At 36.9% G+C, this 17,861-nt stretch overlaps 1 protein-coding gene and 1 non-coding gene across 2 annotated transcripts in view; both read right to left on the reverse strand.

The window, feature by feature from the left end:
* Positions 1–17,861, reverse strand: part of GPR158 (G protein-coupled receptor 158) — a 453,369-nt gene that overhangs the window by 48,799 nt on the left and 386,709 nt on the right. The window contains exon 6 of the mRNA XM_073885618.1: positions 12,026–12,135. Within this exon, the coding sequence (XP_073741719.1) occupies positions 12,026–12,135 (110 nt within the window). The remainder of the gene's footprint in view (positions 1–12,025; positions 12,136–17,861) is intronic.
* Positions 4,659–4,765, reverse strand: LOC112839036 (U6 spliceosomal RNA). Its single transcript, XR_003212137.1, has one exon. It is a non-coding gene; the product is annotated as a U6 spliceosomal RNA (small nuclear RNA).

Genomic DNA, 17,861 nt, shown 5'->3' on the forward strand with positions numbered 1-17,861 from the left:
GCATGGGGTACATATATCTTTTCAAGTTTGTGTTTTGTTTTCTTCAGATAAATATCCAGAAGTGGAATTGCTGGACCATATGGTAGTTCTATTTTTAATGTTTTGAGGAATCTCCACACTGTTTTCCATAATGACTGCACCAATTTACCTTCCCACCAACAGTGTAAGAGGGTTCCCTTTTCTCCATATCCTTGCCAACACTTGTTATTTCTTGTTCTTTTTGATAATAGCCATTCTTACAGATGTGAGATATCTCACTGTGGTTCTGATTCAAATTTCACTGATGATTAGATGCTGAGCATCTTTTCATGTGCCTGTTGACTATTTGTATGTCTTCTTTAGAAATATATCTATTCTACCCATTTTAAAATCAGATTTTTTTGTTATTGAGTTTTATGAGTTCTTTATATATTTTGGATATTAACTCCTTATCAGATATATGAATTTCAAATATTTTCTCCCATTCAGTAGGTTGCCTTTTCATTTTGTTGGTCATTTCCTTGGCGGAGCATAAGCTTTTTATTTTGATGCAGTCCCACTTGTTTATTTTTGCTTTTGTTGCCTTTGCTTTTGGAATCAGATTCAAAATCATTGCCAAAACTGACATCAAGGAGCTTACTGCCTATGTTTTCCTCTAAGAGTTTCATGGCTTCAGGTCTTACATTCAAGTCTTTAATCCATTTTGAGTTAATTTTTGTGTATAGTGTAAGATAGTGCTCCAGTTTCATTCTTATGCATGTGGCTGTCCGGTCTTACCAGCACCATTTATTGAAGAGACTATCCTTTCCCCATTGTATATTCTTGCTTCCTTTGTTGTAAATTAATTCACCATATATGAATGGGTTTATTTCTGGATAGTCTTCTATTCCACTGGTCTCTGTTTTGTTGTTGCTGTTGTTGTTGTTTTTAAGTAGGCTCCATGCCCAGCATAGAGCCCAACACAGGGCCTGAACTCATAACCCTGATATCAAGATCTGAGCTAAGACCAAGAGTAGGATGCTCAACCTACTGAGCCACACTGGTGTCCCTCTGTGACTGTTTTCTATGCCAATGCCATACTGTTTTGATTGCTGTAACTCTGTAATATCGTTTGAAATCAGGGAGCATGATGCCTCCAGCTTTGTTCTTTCCATTTGTTTATGTCTTCTTCAATTTCTTTCATCAACGTGTTATAGCTTTCAGTGTACAGGTCTCGGTTACATTTACTCCTAGGTATTTTATTCTTCTTGATGCAATTTTAAATAGAATTGTTTTCTTAATTTCTCTTTGATAGTTTGTTATTAGTATAAAGGAACACAATAGATTTTTGTATATTGATTTTATATCCTGCAACTTTACTGAATTCATTTATTAGTTCTAACAGATTTTTGGTAGTGTCCTTAGGATTTTCTGTATATATTATGTCATCTGCAAGTTGTGACAGTTTTACTTCTTCCTTTCCAATTTGGATACATTTTATTTCTTTTTCTTGCCTCACTGTTGTAGCTAGGACTTGAAACACTACGTTGAATAAAAGTGATAAAAGTGGGCATCCTTAGGGTGCCTGGGTGGCTCAGTTGGTTAAGCATCTGCCTTCGGTTCAGGTCATGATCCCAGCGTCCTTGCTGGGATCCCTGCTCAGCAGGGAGCCTGCTTCTCCCTCTCTCTCCGCTGTTTCCCCTGCTTGTGCTCTCTCTCTCTGTCAAATAAATAAATAAAATCTTAAAAAAAAAAAGTGGACATCTTTGTCTTGTTCCTGATCTTAGAGGAAAAGCTTCCAGCTTTTCACCATTGAGTAGGATGCTAGCTGTGGCCTTGAGATCCTGTATGGCCTTTATTATGTTTAGGTACATTCCCTCTATATCTATTAATGTTCAGAGTTTTTATCATAAATGGAGATATGATTTTTGCCTTCATTCTGTCACCTTATTTTTTATTGAAGTATAGTTGACACACAATGTTCTAATACTTTCAGGTGTACAACATAGTAATTTGAGAATTTCATACATCATGCTATAATCTCTGCAAGTGTAGCTACCATCTGTCATTATGCAATGCTATTACAATATCATAATATATTCCCTACGCTGTACCTTTTATCCCTGTGACTTACTCATTCCATAACTGGAAGCCTGTATCTCCCACTACCCTTCGCTCATTTTGCCCACACTCCCACCCTCATTATTTTGTTACTTTCTTGATTGTATCCTTTGATGCACAAAAGTTTTTCATTTTGTTAAGGTCCAATTTATCTATTTTTTTCTTTTGTTTTGTTTGTGCTTTGGGTTTTTCTCCAAGACTATGAATATTTATGTTTCCTTCTAAGAGTTTTATAGTTTTAGGTCTTACACTTAGGTCTTTGATCAATTTGGAATTAATTTTTGTATATGGTGTATATTTAGAGGTCCAACCTCATTCTTTTGCCTAGAGAAACCTGGTATTGATCTGTGCGTCTCTTCCTATGCTAGTATCATACTGTCTTGATTGCTGTAGTTTTGAAGTAAGTTTTAAAATCAGGAAGTGTGAGTCTTCCAACTTTATTCTTCTTTTTTAAGATTGTTTTGGCTATTCTGGTCCCTTTGCATTTCTGTATGAATTTTAGAACTAGCTTGTCAATTTCTACAAAAAAGTTAGCTGGGATTTTAATAGGAATTAGGCTGATTCAATTTAGGAAATATAGCAATCTGAAAAAACTAAGTTTTCCAAACCATGAATAAGGGATCTTTCCATTTTTTTAGGTTTTCTTTAATTTCATTCCACAGTGTTTTGCAGTCTTCAGAGCACCTTTGTAGTAGTTCTGTTGTTAAACTTATTATTACATATTTTATTTTTATGTTATTGTAAATGAAAATATCCCCTTAATTTCAGTTTTAGTTTGTTGCTAGTGTGTAAAATACAACTGAATTTTACATATTGATCTTGTATACTGCACCATTGCTAAACCTCTTTATTACATCTAATAGTTTTTTGGTGGATTCCTTAGGATTTTCACTACAAAAGATCATGTCACCTGCAAATAATTTTACTTCTTTCTCCATCTGTTCTTCCAGGACAACGTAGAATAGAAGTAGCAAGACTGAACATTCTTATCTTGCCCCTAATCTTAGGGGGAAAGACTTCAGTCCATCATTAAGCAGGATGTCAGCGGTGGATTTTTCACAGATAACTTTTTATCAGGATGAGGAAGTTCCCTTCCATTCTAGTATGCTGAGTGTTTTTATCATGAGAGTGTGTTGGATTTTTGTCAAATGCTTCTTCTGCATTTGTTGAGATTTGTCCTTTATTATGTTAATATACTCTATTACATTGATTGATTTTTGTATTCATGGGCTAAATCCCAGTTGGTCATGATATATAATTCTTTTTGGTTGCTGGATTCTGTCTGGATTGAGATTTTTATGTCTATATTCATAAGAGATATTGGTCTACAGTTTTGTTTTCTTGTAATATATTTATCTATTTTTGCTATCAGGGTAATACTGACTTCTTTCAATGAATAGGAAATGTTGTCTTATCTATTTTTCAGAACGGTTTGCAAATAATTAGTGTTAATTCTTTAAATTATTGGTATAATTCATCAGTGAAACCATCTAGTACTGGGCTGTATGTGTGGTGGGGGGAGATTTTTGATTATTAATTCAATGTCTTTATTTTTTTCAGATCTATTTAGATTTTCTATATCTTCTTGACTCAGTTTTGGTATTTTGCTTCTATCTAGGAATTTCTAGAATAGTTGTGCTTCCAGTATTAAGTTCCTTATTAGTTCAAATCCAGTTTTTTGGACTGGACACATGTGAATTCTGTGTGATGTGCATGATGGTAACTAGAGGCCAGGTGAGCCAATGGCATGTTAGAAGGTATTACACAGGTAATACTATCTAAAATCACAAGCTTAACATGAGTCCATGTCCTATAAATAGGACCTAAAAACTCCAAATGTTTATGTATCCAAGAACAGAACTTCAAAATATATGAAGCAAAAACTGAAAGAACTACAAGGAGAAACAGGCAAATATGAAATTTCCAACTATTCTCTCAATTGAACAAGTAGAGATAAATTAATAAGGATATAAAAAACTTGAACAAAATTATTGAACAACCACAAAACCACAGAATACAAGTGCTCATGGAACACTTTCCAAGATAGATTATATTCTGGGCCATAAAATGAGTTTTTAAATTTAAGAGGATTCAAGTCATACAAGGTATGTGCTCTGACTACAACAGAATTAAATTAGAAATCAAAAGCAAAGATTTTTGGAAAATCCCTCAAATATTTGGACACTAAATAATAGTTCTAAATAATCTGTGGGTCAAAGAGTAATTCAAATTAGAAATTATTTTGAACTGAATGAAAATGTAAACATAACTCAGGTATTCTGGACTGGATACATGTAAATGCTAAGTGACGGGCAACAGAGTAACTGGAAGCCAGGGGAACTGGTGGTGCAACAGAAAGGACACAGGTGTGTCCATCCAATAATTCAAGCCAAGCCATTGCCTCTGGGTTCTGACAACAGCAGTGAGGGCGGCAGTAAAGGGCTTGCAAAAGCAGACTGTCTCACTGTGGCTGGCCTGCCTTTCCTTCCTTCCTTCTACCCTCCCTCCCTCCCTCCTTCCTTCCTTCCTACCTTCCTTCCTGTTTAAGTTAATATATTTATTACAGCAGGTCTTTATTCAAAAATACGGAACACTTCACGAATCTGCGTGTCATCCTTGTGCAGGGGCTGTGCTAACCTTTTTTGTGTCATCCCAATTTTAGTATATGAGCTGCTGAAGTGAGCACTCACTGTGGCCTTTAAAGCCTGGCTGCCCTTCTTTTTGCTACATGAATGAATGAATGAATTTCCCACTTATTCTCTTATATCTACTTCACATGAGGAAAAGAAATATTTCCACTTGAGGGCATAGAGGATTTGTTAGTTTCTAATGAAGAACATTAGGATAAAGTATTTATCAACTATAGTCTGAGAAGTACTAATTCTGAATTACCAGATGGGTTTTTATTCATAATTTTAACGTTGATTAACACACACACACACACACACACACACGTATGCACACATAGACAAGTCCATACAATCCAGGCAATAAAAAAACCCCCATGTTTCTGATGTGCCACACAGCCCCTAAACTATATATTCTAATTCAAACCTATTTCCAGAAATCTTGACATAAAATGTTGATGCTGTGACTAGAAACTGGAGCATGTATATATATATATATTGCAAAAACAAAAAGAGAAGTTTAATATTGAAAAGCTCTGAGTTTAGATGTTATAAAATAAAGTGTATTTCAAAATTATGTGTCACAAAAAAATCAAGTAGGACATCTGATGTCAGACAAAATAAGTAAAGTTTTAAGTCTCTTCCGTTTTCTGAGTGGGATACATTCCCATTTTATTCCTAATATTTAATACATTCTGAAAAGTAGAACAATTAAAAATGAATTTTACTTTTATTTCTAATTGCATTAAAAAAAGTTACTCATTGATGTTTTAAAGGTCCTATATGAATATAGACCTCTAGTTAATAAAAGACATCTTTTATCAATAAGCTTATATTTCCCAAATCTTTTACTTCCTATAAGTAGATTAAATTGAACATATTAATTCATAAATGAAGCTATTCAAGCCAGCATCATTTAATTAGCTTCTGAAAGTGACAAGAATAAACCAACATAATTAACAATATTTAGGTCATTCAGCTGGGGTCCTACAGGAAGCTAGATAGGGCAGTGTGAAGTCATTAGAAGGGGCAGGGTGGGAAGGAATGAGCAGAGGGAATTGTCTTATCCTCTAGTTAGTCAAAGATTTTATATCAAAAAGTAATTCATTGGAGCTTAGGAGATTCTGTTTTCATGGTTTCTGGGGAGCCATCCATAAGGACTGGCTGTACGCAAAGTCCCATAGGACTCAGACTCAGGCAGCTCCAGACAGATTATGAGTATGCCAACAAAGGGGAGATGAGTACAGGAAGGAGAAGTGACAGGGCACAATATGCTTATTTCTCAGGTTTCAAGGGCCTCTCTTCTTCTAGGTCCTTCCAAGCGTATGAATGATCAGAATGACAGAAATGAAGAGCCTGCAAAACTACGGTGTGTAACTACACACTTTCTGAAAGTTAATTAGAATCAGGATAGTACACAAATAGTTCTGTGCATTAGCATGAATTGTTATGGTATACTATAACTTACTCGCTACCTATTGACAAAGATTCTCTCCTTAATCAAACTTTAGCCAGGCTCCTCTGAGTCTTCTGCTCGACTGGGCCCAACCTTTGGACTTCCCTTGTCTTTGCATTGCCCAATTGTAGCAAAAATCTTACTAAGTCAGCTTAGTGAGAATCTCCCACCCTTGATATCTGAGACCACAACCGCCTGCCTTTCTCAAGACTCCTGTCAAGTTGGTTTAGCCAGAAATTCCCCTTTGCCTCTGATGCTTTCTCTTAGTAGTATTTCATCCACTGAACCACACCCTGCTCCTTAACTATAAATCCCGTTTCCTTTATGTATTCTGAGTTGAACCTAATCTCTCTCCCTAGCTGTAAAATCCCATGTTGTTGTGCCCCTATATAAAGTCTGTCTTACCATTCTTTAACAAGTGTCAGAATAATTTTTTTTCATTAACAATGTTGGAATAGTACCCTGACAGGGAAAGAGAGCTTCCTCAGAAGCTTATGAATGAGTCTCTTTTCTCTGGGACAATATGGTTCTTAAGAAATGTCACTATGAGTAATTCTTCACTTGAAGGTATTCTACATCCAGATCGCCAGCCAGAAAAGATGATCAATCACAGTGAGCTCAGCAGAAGGGAGGACCTGAAATCCCCATCATTACCAGCATCCATATGGCAAACTCTTCCTATTTCCTAGTCAAAATGTAATGTCCATGGCTACATGGTCAAAGGAAGTGTTCTTGGAATGTTATCTTGGCTGAGGTGGGCAACTGGCTAAAACCGTTTTGAAACTGTTCCATGTTCAAACCCCTATGGGCCATGATTTGGGACCTTAAACAACATTCATCTGTGAGCTGGGGTAAATGCAAGATTTTTAGAAGAATCTGTGTACGCCCACAGGCATTTTGCTCAGCCACCTAAGAACAAAGGTTGTTATTTTATTATTATTATTATTTTTTGGCTTTCATAAATGAAAGCTAACCAACACTTTGCTAAGGCAGATGGTTCTGCAGCTAAGAGACAGTCTAATTTGCCTGAGTCTCTATCTCAAATTGCCTTCCAGCCAGTGGTTATCATAAGTTAAGCTAAAGAAGGCAACCTTCATTTTGTTATGAGTTCTTGGCTTCTCTAGACAGTCCTAACTTGCTTTTCTTTTGTTCTTTCAAAAATTTAAGGTATCTTAGTGTATTTTATATATCCTTATAAAGAATACATAAAATAAATAAATATAGGTAACTTCCAGTCACTTTTTAAAATTTAGGAGGAAACAACCAAAAAAAAAATAAAACACAAAACCTTCCCACAAAGTGTAAATATTTGGTGCTAATGAGCACAGTAGAGAAAACTGCTATGTATTGTGTTCTATCTAGAGCAAGGAGTACTGAATAATGTATGAAATGAAAATTCCTAGTCCAGAGCCAGAAGAAGGCTTTTTCACAGCTTGCTTAAATATTCATTTTAAAATATAGTACAAAAAAGTCTTTTGTTTTTTTCTTGATTAGCCTTGGAAAAAGGAAAAAGGCAATTTGTTTTCGAAACCATATTACAGGGAATAGGAAAATGTTCTTTTAGCATTAAGTTTCTTAATCTCTCTCCACCCCCTTTCATTTAAAACATTTCCTCATTTTGCCTCCTGAAAATACACTGGGCTTTTCTGAACCTTGGGATATTGCCTTACCAAATTTCTTCAAACAAACAAACCTAGCTTAGCAAGTATTCTGTGAACCCACACAACAACACAAAGAACTGGATGTTCTTTTAGATCTGTCCTGTATCATTCATGTCCCAAGTCAAACTTCTGTATGGTTACTGAAGCAAACTCTTTACAAATAAACTTCTTCATTTTTCCTACTTCAGCTCTATTTTCTCTTTGATCCATATTAAGAGAGCTAAAACCTGTACCATTCTTCCTTCTTTCTCCAAAAAGGAAAAAGTTTCAGGTTCAAGTAAATTGCCATGCATGAATGGCCTGCCAATGAGGTGGGGCAGTGGGACTGGCTTGCCCTAGGGTAGAGGTAACAAAGGGACCCATTTGCCTGTAGAGAACTTAGGGCAATAACAAAGACTACTAAAAGTTGATTGGCTTTTTATCACCATCATGTGATAGTGATTCTAAATGTCAGTGATAAAAAACTCCTCTGTGAAGAGGCAAACCACTCTCACCCTGCCCCCAACTTGTTACACCCTTATATTGCACTGTTAATAAACACAAGACTCTTTTGCAATTTTCCTTTGGATTGGCATGGTAGTCTCTGACTGTATAATTCTCAAATACAGGGAGAGACCACTAAATTAAAAAGTGGAAGATTTGGTAAAAGTGAATGAAACCTTTAAGATCCCTCCCAGGCTAATAGTATCATTTCTGTGACAGCGTGAGATCCTGTTCCTTTTTCATATTTGCGCCAAGTTTTCAGGGCTACTGGAATTCTGTAAACACTACCATCAATCAGTGAGAAGCCAGGAGATGGAGAAAGAAATGTTCCATAATTTTACTAAGCCTTGAGGGAAGTAACGGAAATAAAAACAAAAACTCAAGTCTTTCTTGCCGTCCTGTTCTCAAGGGATGTTAACAGTCACTTTATGCATCTGTACTGATAATTTCCTTAGAATTTTTTGCCTAGAGAGGTAGGATTTACTTTTTGAAAAAAATCTTGGGATTACAAAAATGAAGTTTCTATGAAAATGATATATGGCATTCGCCATGCTATCTTGATCCCTCAGTCTATCTTGGGTCAGACCTAGTTCCATGCCTTTCTCCCTATTTTTCCAATGAATTTCCTTATTGCTTAATTCAGCCATAGTAACCCCATTCCCTTGATATCTTTACACATATTCCAGTCATGTTTAGCCTTTACAACAACTTTACAGGTGAGGTGAGAAAACTGATTTTCAGATGTTAAAATAATTTATTCTTGGTTGTATAAACAGTTAATGGCAGAACTAAAATTTGAATTTGGATTTGTTAGGATTTATGCCTTTCCTCTTTTTAAATTTTTTTAAAGATTGTTTTTTATTTACTTATTTGAGAGAGAGAGACAGTAAGCAAGAGCACACAAGCTCAGGGAGAAGGAGAGAGAGAAGCAGAATCCCTGTTGAGGAAGGAGCCCAACACAGGGCTTGATCCCAGGACCCTGAGATCATGACCTGAGCCGAAGGCAGATGCTCAACCAACCAAGCCACCCGGGCGCCCCTTTATGTTTTTCCTCTTTATCATGTTACTACCAAATCTTAGAAGTCCACATGTTACTTGAATCTAAAAGATACCAACCAAAGACACCCATGGCAGCTGCATTCACCATAACCATCCACCCATTCATTCACTTAACAAATACCTAAATATATAAATATAGGCACATGCACAACTAAGAATGGGGAACAAGAAACTGGTTCAGCTAGTCACTTCCAGTGGGTTATTTACATTCCTCTGGGATGCTAACTGTTCAGTTTTATAGACTGAAACAATATTGGAATCAGTTAAATTTAAGCAATATAAAAAAACATAATATAATATAAAGCCATATGGTTCAGACAGGATAAGAAAAATTCAGCTCATTAAGTTAGAAACAGTTTCTACTTGATTTAAACCTTCAATGGTAACTCTTCACTACAATGACTTCTAAAGACATAGAAAAATAGCTTTAAGTCCAGTCTTTGAAATAAACTAAAGAATGATGGAATAGTTTCTCAAATTCCAATCATTTGCATACCACAGTCAAGATTTCTGCCTATGTCTGTGTACTAGCTATATGTTCTTTAAATCAATTTCTATTTAAAATATTTTTAAAGAAACTTTATATTGCTACTTTAAATGAAAAACTGATAATATAGAAATAGAAAGAAACTATAGAAATACAGTGAGATAGTCATTAAGTTTATCAAGGTAGCATTGCAATGGAAAGCTCTGAGCCTGAAACTTGATCTGCTCTTTGTTGCAAAGAGAGATTAGCAAGTGTTTAGCAGGTGTTAGAGACCTACTAGTTCCACACTAATTTTTCTCTTGGAAATAATCAGAAGGATGGAAAGAGCTTCTGAATGGAAGTAATTTTCTCATGACATGATTCAGTGCTATTTAATACTGTGTTTGCATCCCATCAAACAGCTTCTTGCAGACCACAGAGTTATATGTTTTAGAAATGTGGGGACATCCAGGGAGTCAGGGGACTGTGAATGCATTATGTGTGGAGAGAACTGTTGGAAACAGCTTCTAAGTCTGTATCTGACATTTTTATTCATTCAATCGTCAACTAATATGTACTAAACACCTACCATGTATCAGTCATTGTGCTAAGGGCTGGGGATTCAATGGTAAGACCCTCACTTCAATAAGAAAGTAAATTAGGTAAAAAAAGAAGATAATTAAACAAACTGTGTTATATAATAGAGGACCCAAGAGATGCTAAGTGCTAGACTCATAGGGAGAGGGATCATTTTTTAAATCTCAAGAGGTCACCCATTCTCTCAGGAATTCTAGAAGGCTTATTGTCTGTTATAGGCTGCTAGTGATTACTCATTTCCTTTGGTGAGCATCAGTTGAAAATAGCTATCATATAAGGAATGGAAACCGGAAGATACTTGAAGACTACAAGGACATAATAGCAAAGTGTGCTGTGATGTGGAAAGAATAAAATGAATGTCAGAAAGAACATTAGAGATTGGTCTAATCTTTTCCTTTTATAGGATATAGAAGCCTACGATTTCCTAGAGTTAGAGGCTGAAATGAGATTTAACCTGGATCTCCTGACATCCAGTCCAATGTTCTTTGTACTATAGGACATACGTAAGAAAGGAATCTTGAGAGGTAAGGATATTTATGTTTATTCCAAAAAGATACTCTGGAGCATTCCCAGTAAATAAGTACCAGTGAAACAAAACAAACAAAACAAAACAAGAACCCAAAAAAAGAAATCAAGATTCTTGTGTAGTAGACAGTAAAATGATCACATTTTAAGAAAGATTGAAAGGGGAATATTTAAAGACAAATATAACACATATTATGGCTCTAAGATAAACTGTTGTCTGAGCCATATTAAAATACTTTTATTGAGAAACACTTAATGATCATATTAGCATGGAAATATGAATGGCTTACTATGGTTATAAAAACAACTTTAAAGCTAAGCAGCATAAAGGGTTTCCTCTATAGAGCTGCAGTTTTATCATGAGGGAGAAATTACATTCTCTCTCCAGTGGTCTTTGGTACCACTGCATTGAGAGAGCTTGGAAAGAGGAGGCAAGGGAAAGCCCTTTGTGGACAGGTAATGTACTATATGCCTCTTTGTTCCTCATACTTATCATATACATTAAGAAAAGTAGGTGGTTTTGAAAGTATAAGAGCATTTACCCCATTATCTAATTTACACTAGAGCACACTGGTTAAGGAGGAAATTCAAGAACATTACTTTTTGAACTTCACCCATTGACCATCAGCAGGATTACCATGCGGCATGTAATTCATGAATGAAGAATAGTAGTCTCTGTCAAGTCAGCAGACTGCTGAATTCTACTATATAAGGATTCTTTGGGAGCTCTGGACCTGGATTTTTAGCTGTATCATCTTTGTATTCTTTCCTGTTCTTAGCTAGTAAATACTCTCTTGAATTCATTCTAAACTATTTTTTTATTCAGAATTAAGTTTTCCATACCCAATGGCACATTTTATTGAAATATGTTGTTCAAATTCAGTTGTATTAAAGATTTCCCTAGAGAATCCTAATGATACTGCCTTGAAAATGAAAAAAAAAAAGTGTATTGTCTTGCTATCTAAATTCTTGAAATTAAACCATTTAAGTGGCTGACCCAGCTTGCAATTACATGCTAAGCCAAATACTTTGATCCTATCATGGGAATGAAAACTAGTGAAATAGAATATACCTGTGAAGCTTGAGAGTGACAGTTCCATAAACAGTAGCAAAACCGAGAAGACGGACCCATCTGAGGAGAATACAGCGAAAAGTGCTTGGCTCAAAGTACAAAATAACAACCTGTGGGATGAGAACAGAAAGAAAGAGACCTTCAGGATCAACTGATGACCCACAGACTAAAATCGATATTTCATATATGAATTTTGACATAAGCACACATCCTTTTAAATTACACTTTAAAATATTTTGATCATTCATGGTCCAAATCAAAAGACTACAGTCTCCCTATTGCTTTCAAATCAAAGCTAAGTTCTTTGATTCTGACTCTCAGGAGTTTCTATCAATTGTCTCTAAGCCTTTGGCACATTCAAACTTAACTCTCTTTATTTCCCCAGATAGGCCAGCCAGGCTGTCCTCCATTGTCATACTCCACTGGAGCCTCGCTGATTCCCACCTCCATACTTCCAGCAGCACCCTTCCCCTGTCTGAACCAGCCCTGAGAGGATCATCCTGTATCGTACTTCCCAGTCAACCCACCACTTAGTACCTGGCTCAGTCACCTCACTAACTCTTCTCTTCTCACTCCAGAGTTCTCACTGAGCAAATATTAATTAAACATTTACCACGAGCCAGATACTATACTAGATACTGTAGATACAAAGGCCAATAAGAGAAGAGAGACCTGTAAATGAGGAATTGCATTAAAGTAGCAAAAGTGCTGTGATAAACATCTGGCAGCTTCACTGGGACCCAAGGAACAAGTGGTCACTTCCGGGCGGGGGTGGGGGCAGTCAAAAGGCATGTGCAAGGCACTGTATGTGTTACCTTTCCTATGCTATTGGTGGTTTTGAACAAGCCCTCATAGAACAGGAATAGGTTTGGCCCTGCTCAAGAAATCTAAAGAATAAACGTTGTTGAAGAATGTAGACTTTTACTCTTATGCTGGCGCGGCAGGCCTAAACTGATTTTTCTGAAAAGAAGGTCATCATAACAGAAAAATACACTCACTCCTAAAACTCTATTATTTTAGGTTTTTTTTTTTTTTAAATCCCAAAGATATAAATATTGGGAAACAAAGCATAGCTGGGTGACATGGGGTGGGTGCTGACATTTTCTTGTTGATATCTTACTAGTGGGGCCCTACTCTCCAACAGCGCCAGGAATGACATTACTGACAACTCTCTGATGGTATTTCTCAAATAGTTCTACCTTATAAAGATATTAAACTAGGTACTTTCAATACCATTAGAATTAAATTCTCAAGGAGTGGCAAAAAGGCTGGTATTAAGAAGAAATCAAAGGAAGGTAAAAATAGGTGTGGCCAAGAGATAATGTTGCTTTATGTATATGTAGCATTTGTCCTTAATTTTCTAATTCATTAGGTCTATGCTGAAAGATGCAGATAAAGATGTGATTTTAAAATTCATTCTACCAGGGAAGTACTTGGAGTTATCCAAGAATTGATACAAAAACATTTCCTTTATTTGCTATTTTCACAAAATAAGTTAAATTCTGTAAATGTGTGTTCTAGGTTTTAGCTCATATATTTTATTTATTTATTTATTTATTTATTTATTTATTTATTTATTTATTATAAAGATTTTATTTATTTATTTTGACAGAGAGAGACAGCGAGAGAGGGAACACAAGCAGGGGGAGTGGGAGAGGGAGAAGCAGGCCTCCCACTGAGCAGAGAGCCCGATGTGGGGCTCGATCCCAGGACCCCGGGATCATGACCTGAGCCAAAGGCAGACGCTAAACGATTGAGCCACCTAGGCGCCCCTAGCTCATATATTTTAGAAACAGTCCCTTTACACAAGAGTCCAGCAGTAATTATAAGTTCTGCAAAATAAGCTGTATTGTTTAGTAAGGAATATGAGCTGAAGGAAGAAGGGAAAATTTACGGGAAAAAAAACAAATGGAGAAAACTTGGTAGAAGATTAAGAGGTTAGGGGATGTGTGTTCCTTCTCATGGCAGAGAGAAATGACAGATTAGAAACTAGTGATAGAGAGACCTAAAGTCTAGAATATACAAAAATCTCAAATATTTCTATTAGAAATGACTTTAGAGTTTATTCTAACACAGAGGATTCCTGGAATCTACAAAATCCTGTGACTTATTGCAAAGTTTTCCATTGCACACCGAACAATGATTAAGGGCATGAATAAGCAAAGGTGAAGAATGTGAGACAGAAGTCGGAATATTTGGAGGAAAGAATTGCTCTTGAATTGTTCAGGAACTACTGTTATAGCTTCAAACTTTTATTTCACAAATGAAGAATTTAAGGGCTTGTTACTGTAAATGAGTTGGTCAGAAATAAATGTTATCTTCAAGATAAACTATGTGAAAAGTCCAATTAGGATTCACTAATCATTGTAACTCTGATTCACTCATTCACTATTTATTTAGTCCGCAATTTAGAAGCCATTATAATAAATCAGATGTGGATTAGGTCCTCAAGTTATAGTTTAGAAGAGTGGATGCTCCGTGTACATGATAAAAATAATGGCATGATCATACCAAATATTTATACAGCACTATTGCTAGACACAAAAGTAAGCATTTTTACAGTATTTACTTGTTTAATCCCCACAATACCTTATACAGTAGGACTGTTTATTTTGCAACAGAGGAATGACGCACAGAGAATTTAGGAGATGGGCTCAGCATCACACAGCCAGAAAATGTCAGGGCTAGGATCTGAATCCAGGCAGTTGACTTCCTGAGTTCATGTCTTGCCTCTCTAAATAGTTCTACCACATGGGGGAGGTGACAAATGCTATTATACTGTGAACTGAATCATACTGAGGATTCAGAGAAAAGAGGAATTACTCTCAGTGGAAACAAGTGAATTATCGTGGGAGGGGTTCACATCTGAGTAAGGACCTGGAGGAGGAGAGGGTTTAAGTATGTAAGCAAACAGGAAAGGGGGAGGGAGCCCGAGACAAAGGCCTGGTTGTGGGAAAGCTTCAAGAGTGTGGAGTGCATGGTTATGGACAGGAAGACATAAAGGGGAGTACTAAAAACCAAGCTTTAAAGATTTTATTTATTCATTTGACAGAGAGAGACACAGCGAGAGAGAGAACACAAGCAGGGGCAGAGGGAGAGGGAGAAGAAGGCTTCTGGCCGAGCAGGGAGCCCGATGCGAGGCTCGATCCCAGGACCCAGGGATCATGACCTGAGCCGATGGCAGATGCTTAACGACTGAGCCACCCAAGCTTTAAAACAGAGGTGGAACCAGTTCACTGTAAGCTTTAAATAAAAGGGTGAGGAATTCAGATTTTATTCCATGACCACACATATCATTAAACTTCTTTAAATTGAGATCAGAAGTGTGTTCCTGGGAGTTAATCTGGCAGCATCACACGAGATGCCTGGATGCTATGGAAGGGGAAGATATTGAAGGTGAGAAGGCCAGTTAGGAGAAATCACAACAAAACAAAACGAATTCATCATCTTCCTCATCGAAACTTTTCCTTTTCTTACGTCTTATTTTAGCATCCTCCTTTACTCTAGTCCCCAAGTGCTTCTGCTTCCTTAACTCAGGGTTCTTATGAAAAAGTCTAAATTATTATTTTTTTAAAAGATTATTTATTTGAGAGAGGGGGGAGAGACCGCGCATATGTGTGCACAGGGGGTGGAGCAGGGAGGAAGGAGAGGGAGAGAGAGAAGCCCAAGCAGACTCCACACTGAGTGACCTCAACCAAAATCAAGAGTCGGATGCTTAACCAACTGAGCCACCCAGGTGCCCCAAAAGTCTAAATTATTTAGGATGATAGATACCAGCTTACTTCTATTACATCATTACTTTCCACCTACTCACACCGTCCAATCCTTGCATATGCTGTCCCTTCTGACTGGATGTTCCTCATACAATCCAATTGTCTCACCTGTACCTGGCTTACTCCTATTCACCTTTCAGGCTTCAGGCTAAATCACTCCCCCTCTAGGAAGAAGCAGCCTTCCCTGTGGCTTAGCACACCGTCCCTACTTGATCATAGCACTGGATCCACAGCACTGCCTTCGATGTGTAAGCTTTGTGACAACCATGTTTATCACGTTCAATTCTGTAATACTGGCACTAACTAACTAAAGTCCAGGCACACAAAAGTGCTCATAAATATGTGTGGAATGAAAGAAAAAAGACAGCTGTAGGAAAATGGTAAAGGACATAACTACTGTAGTGAGAATGGGAATTCAGGCATTCATGAGAACAGAGGAAAGAACATGCTGAATCAAGAAAATTGGGCAGGCAGCTGATTATTTGTTGAGGCAAAAGCGAATAAAGTGTCAAAAATAATGCGAAGATTTTAAGCCTGGGTGGCTGGAAGGATGATTGTGTTTAGAAAGAAACAGATAAAATAAAAAAGATGCATCAATCTGAGTATAACTAAGCTCTACTTAGAAACCTCCTCACCCCACTCCATCCTTCATGTCTCAGCTCAGAGTTGGCACTCCCCAGACTGAATCAGGTTTCCATCTTATCTGCACACTATTTACTTGTACTGAATTCTGAGCTTTCCTTCATCACACTTATCAACTCTATTTTGGTATAACTGTTTCTGTAATTCATTTGTTAAATATTTCGACTAGTTAGTTTGTAAGCTGCATGAGGGCAGGGATTGTAACTATCTTACTCATGATTGCATACCCCTTCCCTAGTATTGTACCTGCCAACAGTAGGCAACCAATCGTAGGTAACCAAGGAAAGAAATTTTAAAAAAGGAAGGGAAGGAGGGAAGGAGAGGGGAAGGAAGGAGGGAGAAAAGATGGTTAAGTTTATTTTTTGATATATTGAGTGTAAGTTGTCTATACAACATCTAACCCAGATCTAGCTTTTTAGTAGTTAATACACTTCGTAATGAGAAAGGGGGAAAAAAAAAGAGGAGGAAGTTTCAATATTTTTTAAATCTAAATAATTCAACTTTTCTTGTTAAATATAATGTATATAAATGTATAGATTACAAATTATTGTAAATATCCCTTCCCAAATTCCAAATTAATGACAAGTTTTATGACAAACCTTCATAAAGGAAGAAATGGAGAAAACCTAAGCCACTGGGCCAAAGAATTTATGAACGATGATGATAATACAAATAGCTGCCATTTTATGTAGCATTCATAATAGCTGCCTGTGCCCCCCCCCCCCCCCCCACTGATCACTGTGATAGACATCTTCCTTACATTTAGGGTCTAGGTATACTTTATTATTCCCACTTTAAAGATAAAGAGACTGAACTTTAATGGGGTTACCTAATTTGCCCTGGTTATAAAAGATTGTTTTTCAACCAGAACCCACAAAAAGTTCCTCTACTAGAATAACTGCCTCAGGTATATTTTCAAAGTACATATTTCAAGAGAAAACTTCTCCCGTTCTCTTTCCAATACTAGAAGCTAATGGTAAGGCATAAAGATACTTAGTGTGCGAGAAGTAGGACATAAGTGTACCACACCCATCGCTGAGTACTCTAAGGACCCAAGAGCATGCATAACTGCCGGATGCATGAGCACTGGGTATAGACTGTAAGCAGGTGTAGGAGGGTAGGGTGAGAGAGAGAGAGACCCTCTGTATATTTTAAGGACTTGGTTCTTCAACACTGGAAGTTTTTCCAGATGCTTACAAAATTCAATCAGCTGATCTTAGTGGGGGGATACTCTAGGCATTGTGTTTTTAAAAAGCACTGCTGTTCTGGAAATGGCCTTCCAAGCATTCCCCTCATTACAAACAAATCTGCACAGATTATACACCCATTTCATCAAATATGAACTTTTTTCAGTTAGTTTTGAAGTCAGCTTGATTGCCTATACTCTTTGGATACTGAACAGAGCTAATGGGGAAGAAAAG

The sequence above is a fragment of the Callorhinus ursinus genome, unplaced genomic scaffold (genome assembly GCF_003265705.2).
Source record: "Callorhinus ursinus isolate GAN/ISIS: 27379988/994484 unplaced genomic scaffold, GSC_fseal_2.0 scaffold63, whole genome shotgun sequence".
Taxonomy (NCBI): domain Eukaryota; kingdom Metazoa; phylum Chordata; class Mammalia; order Carnivora; family Otariidae; genus Callorhinus; species Callorhinus ursinus.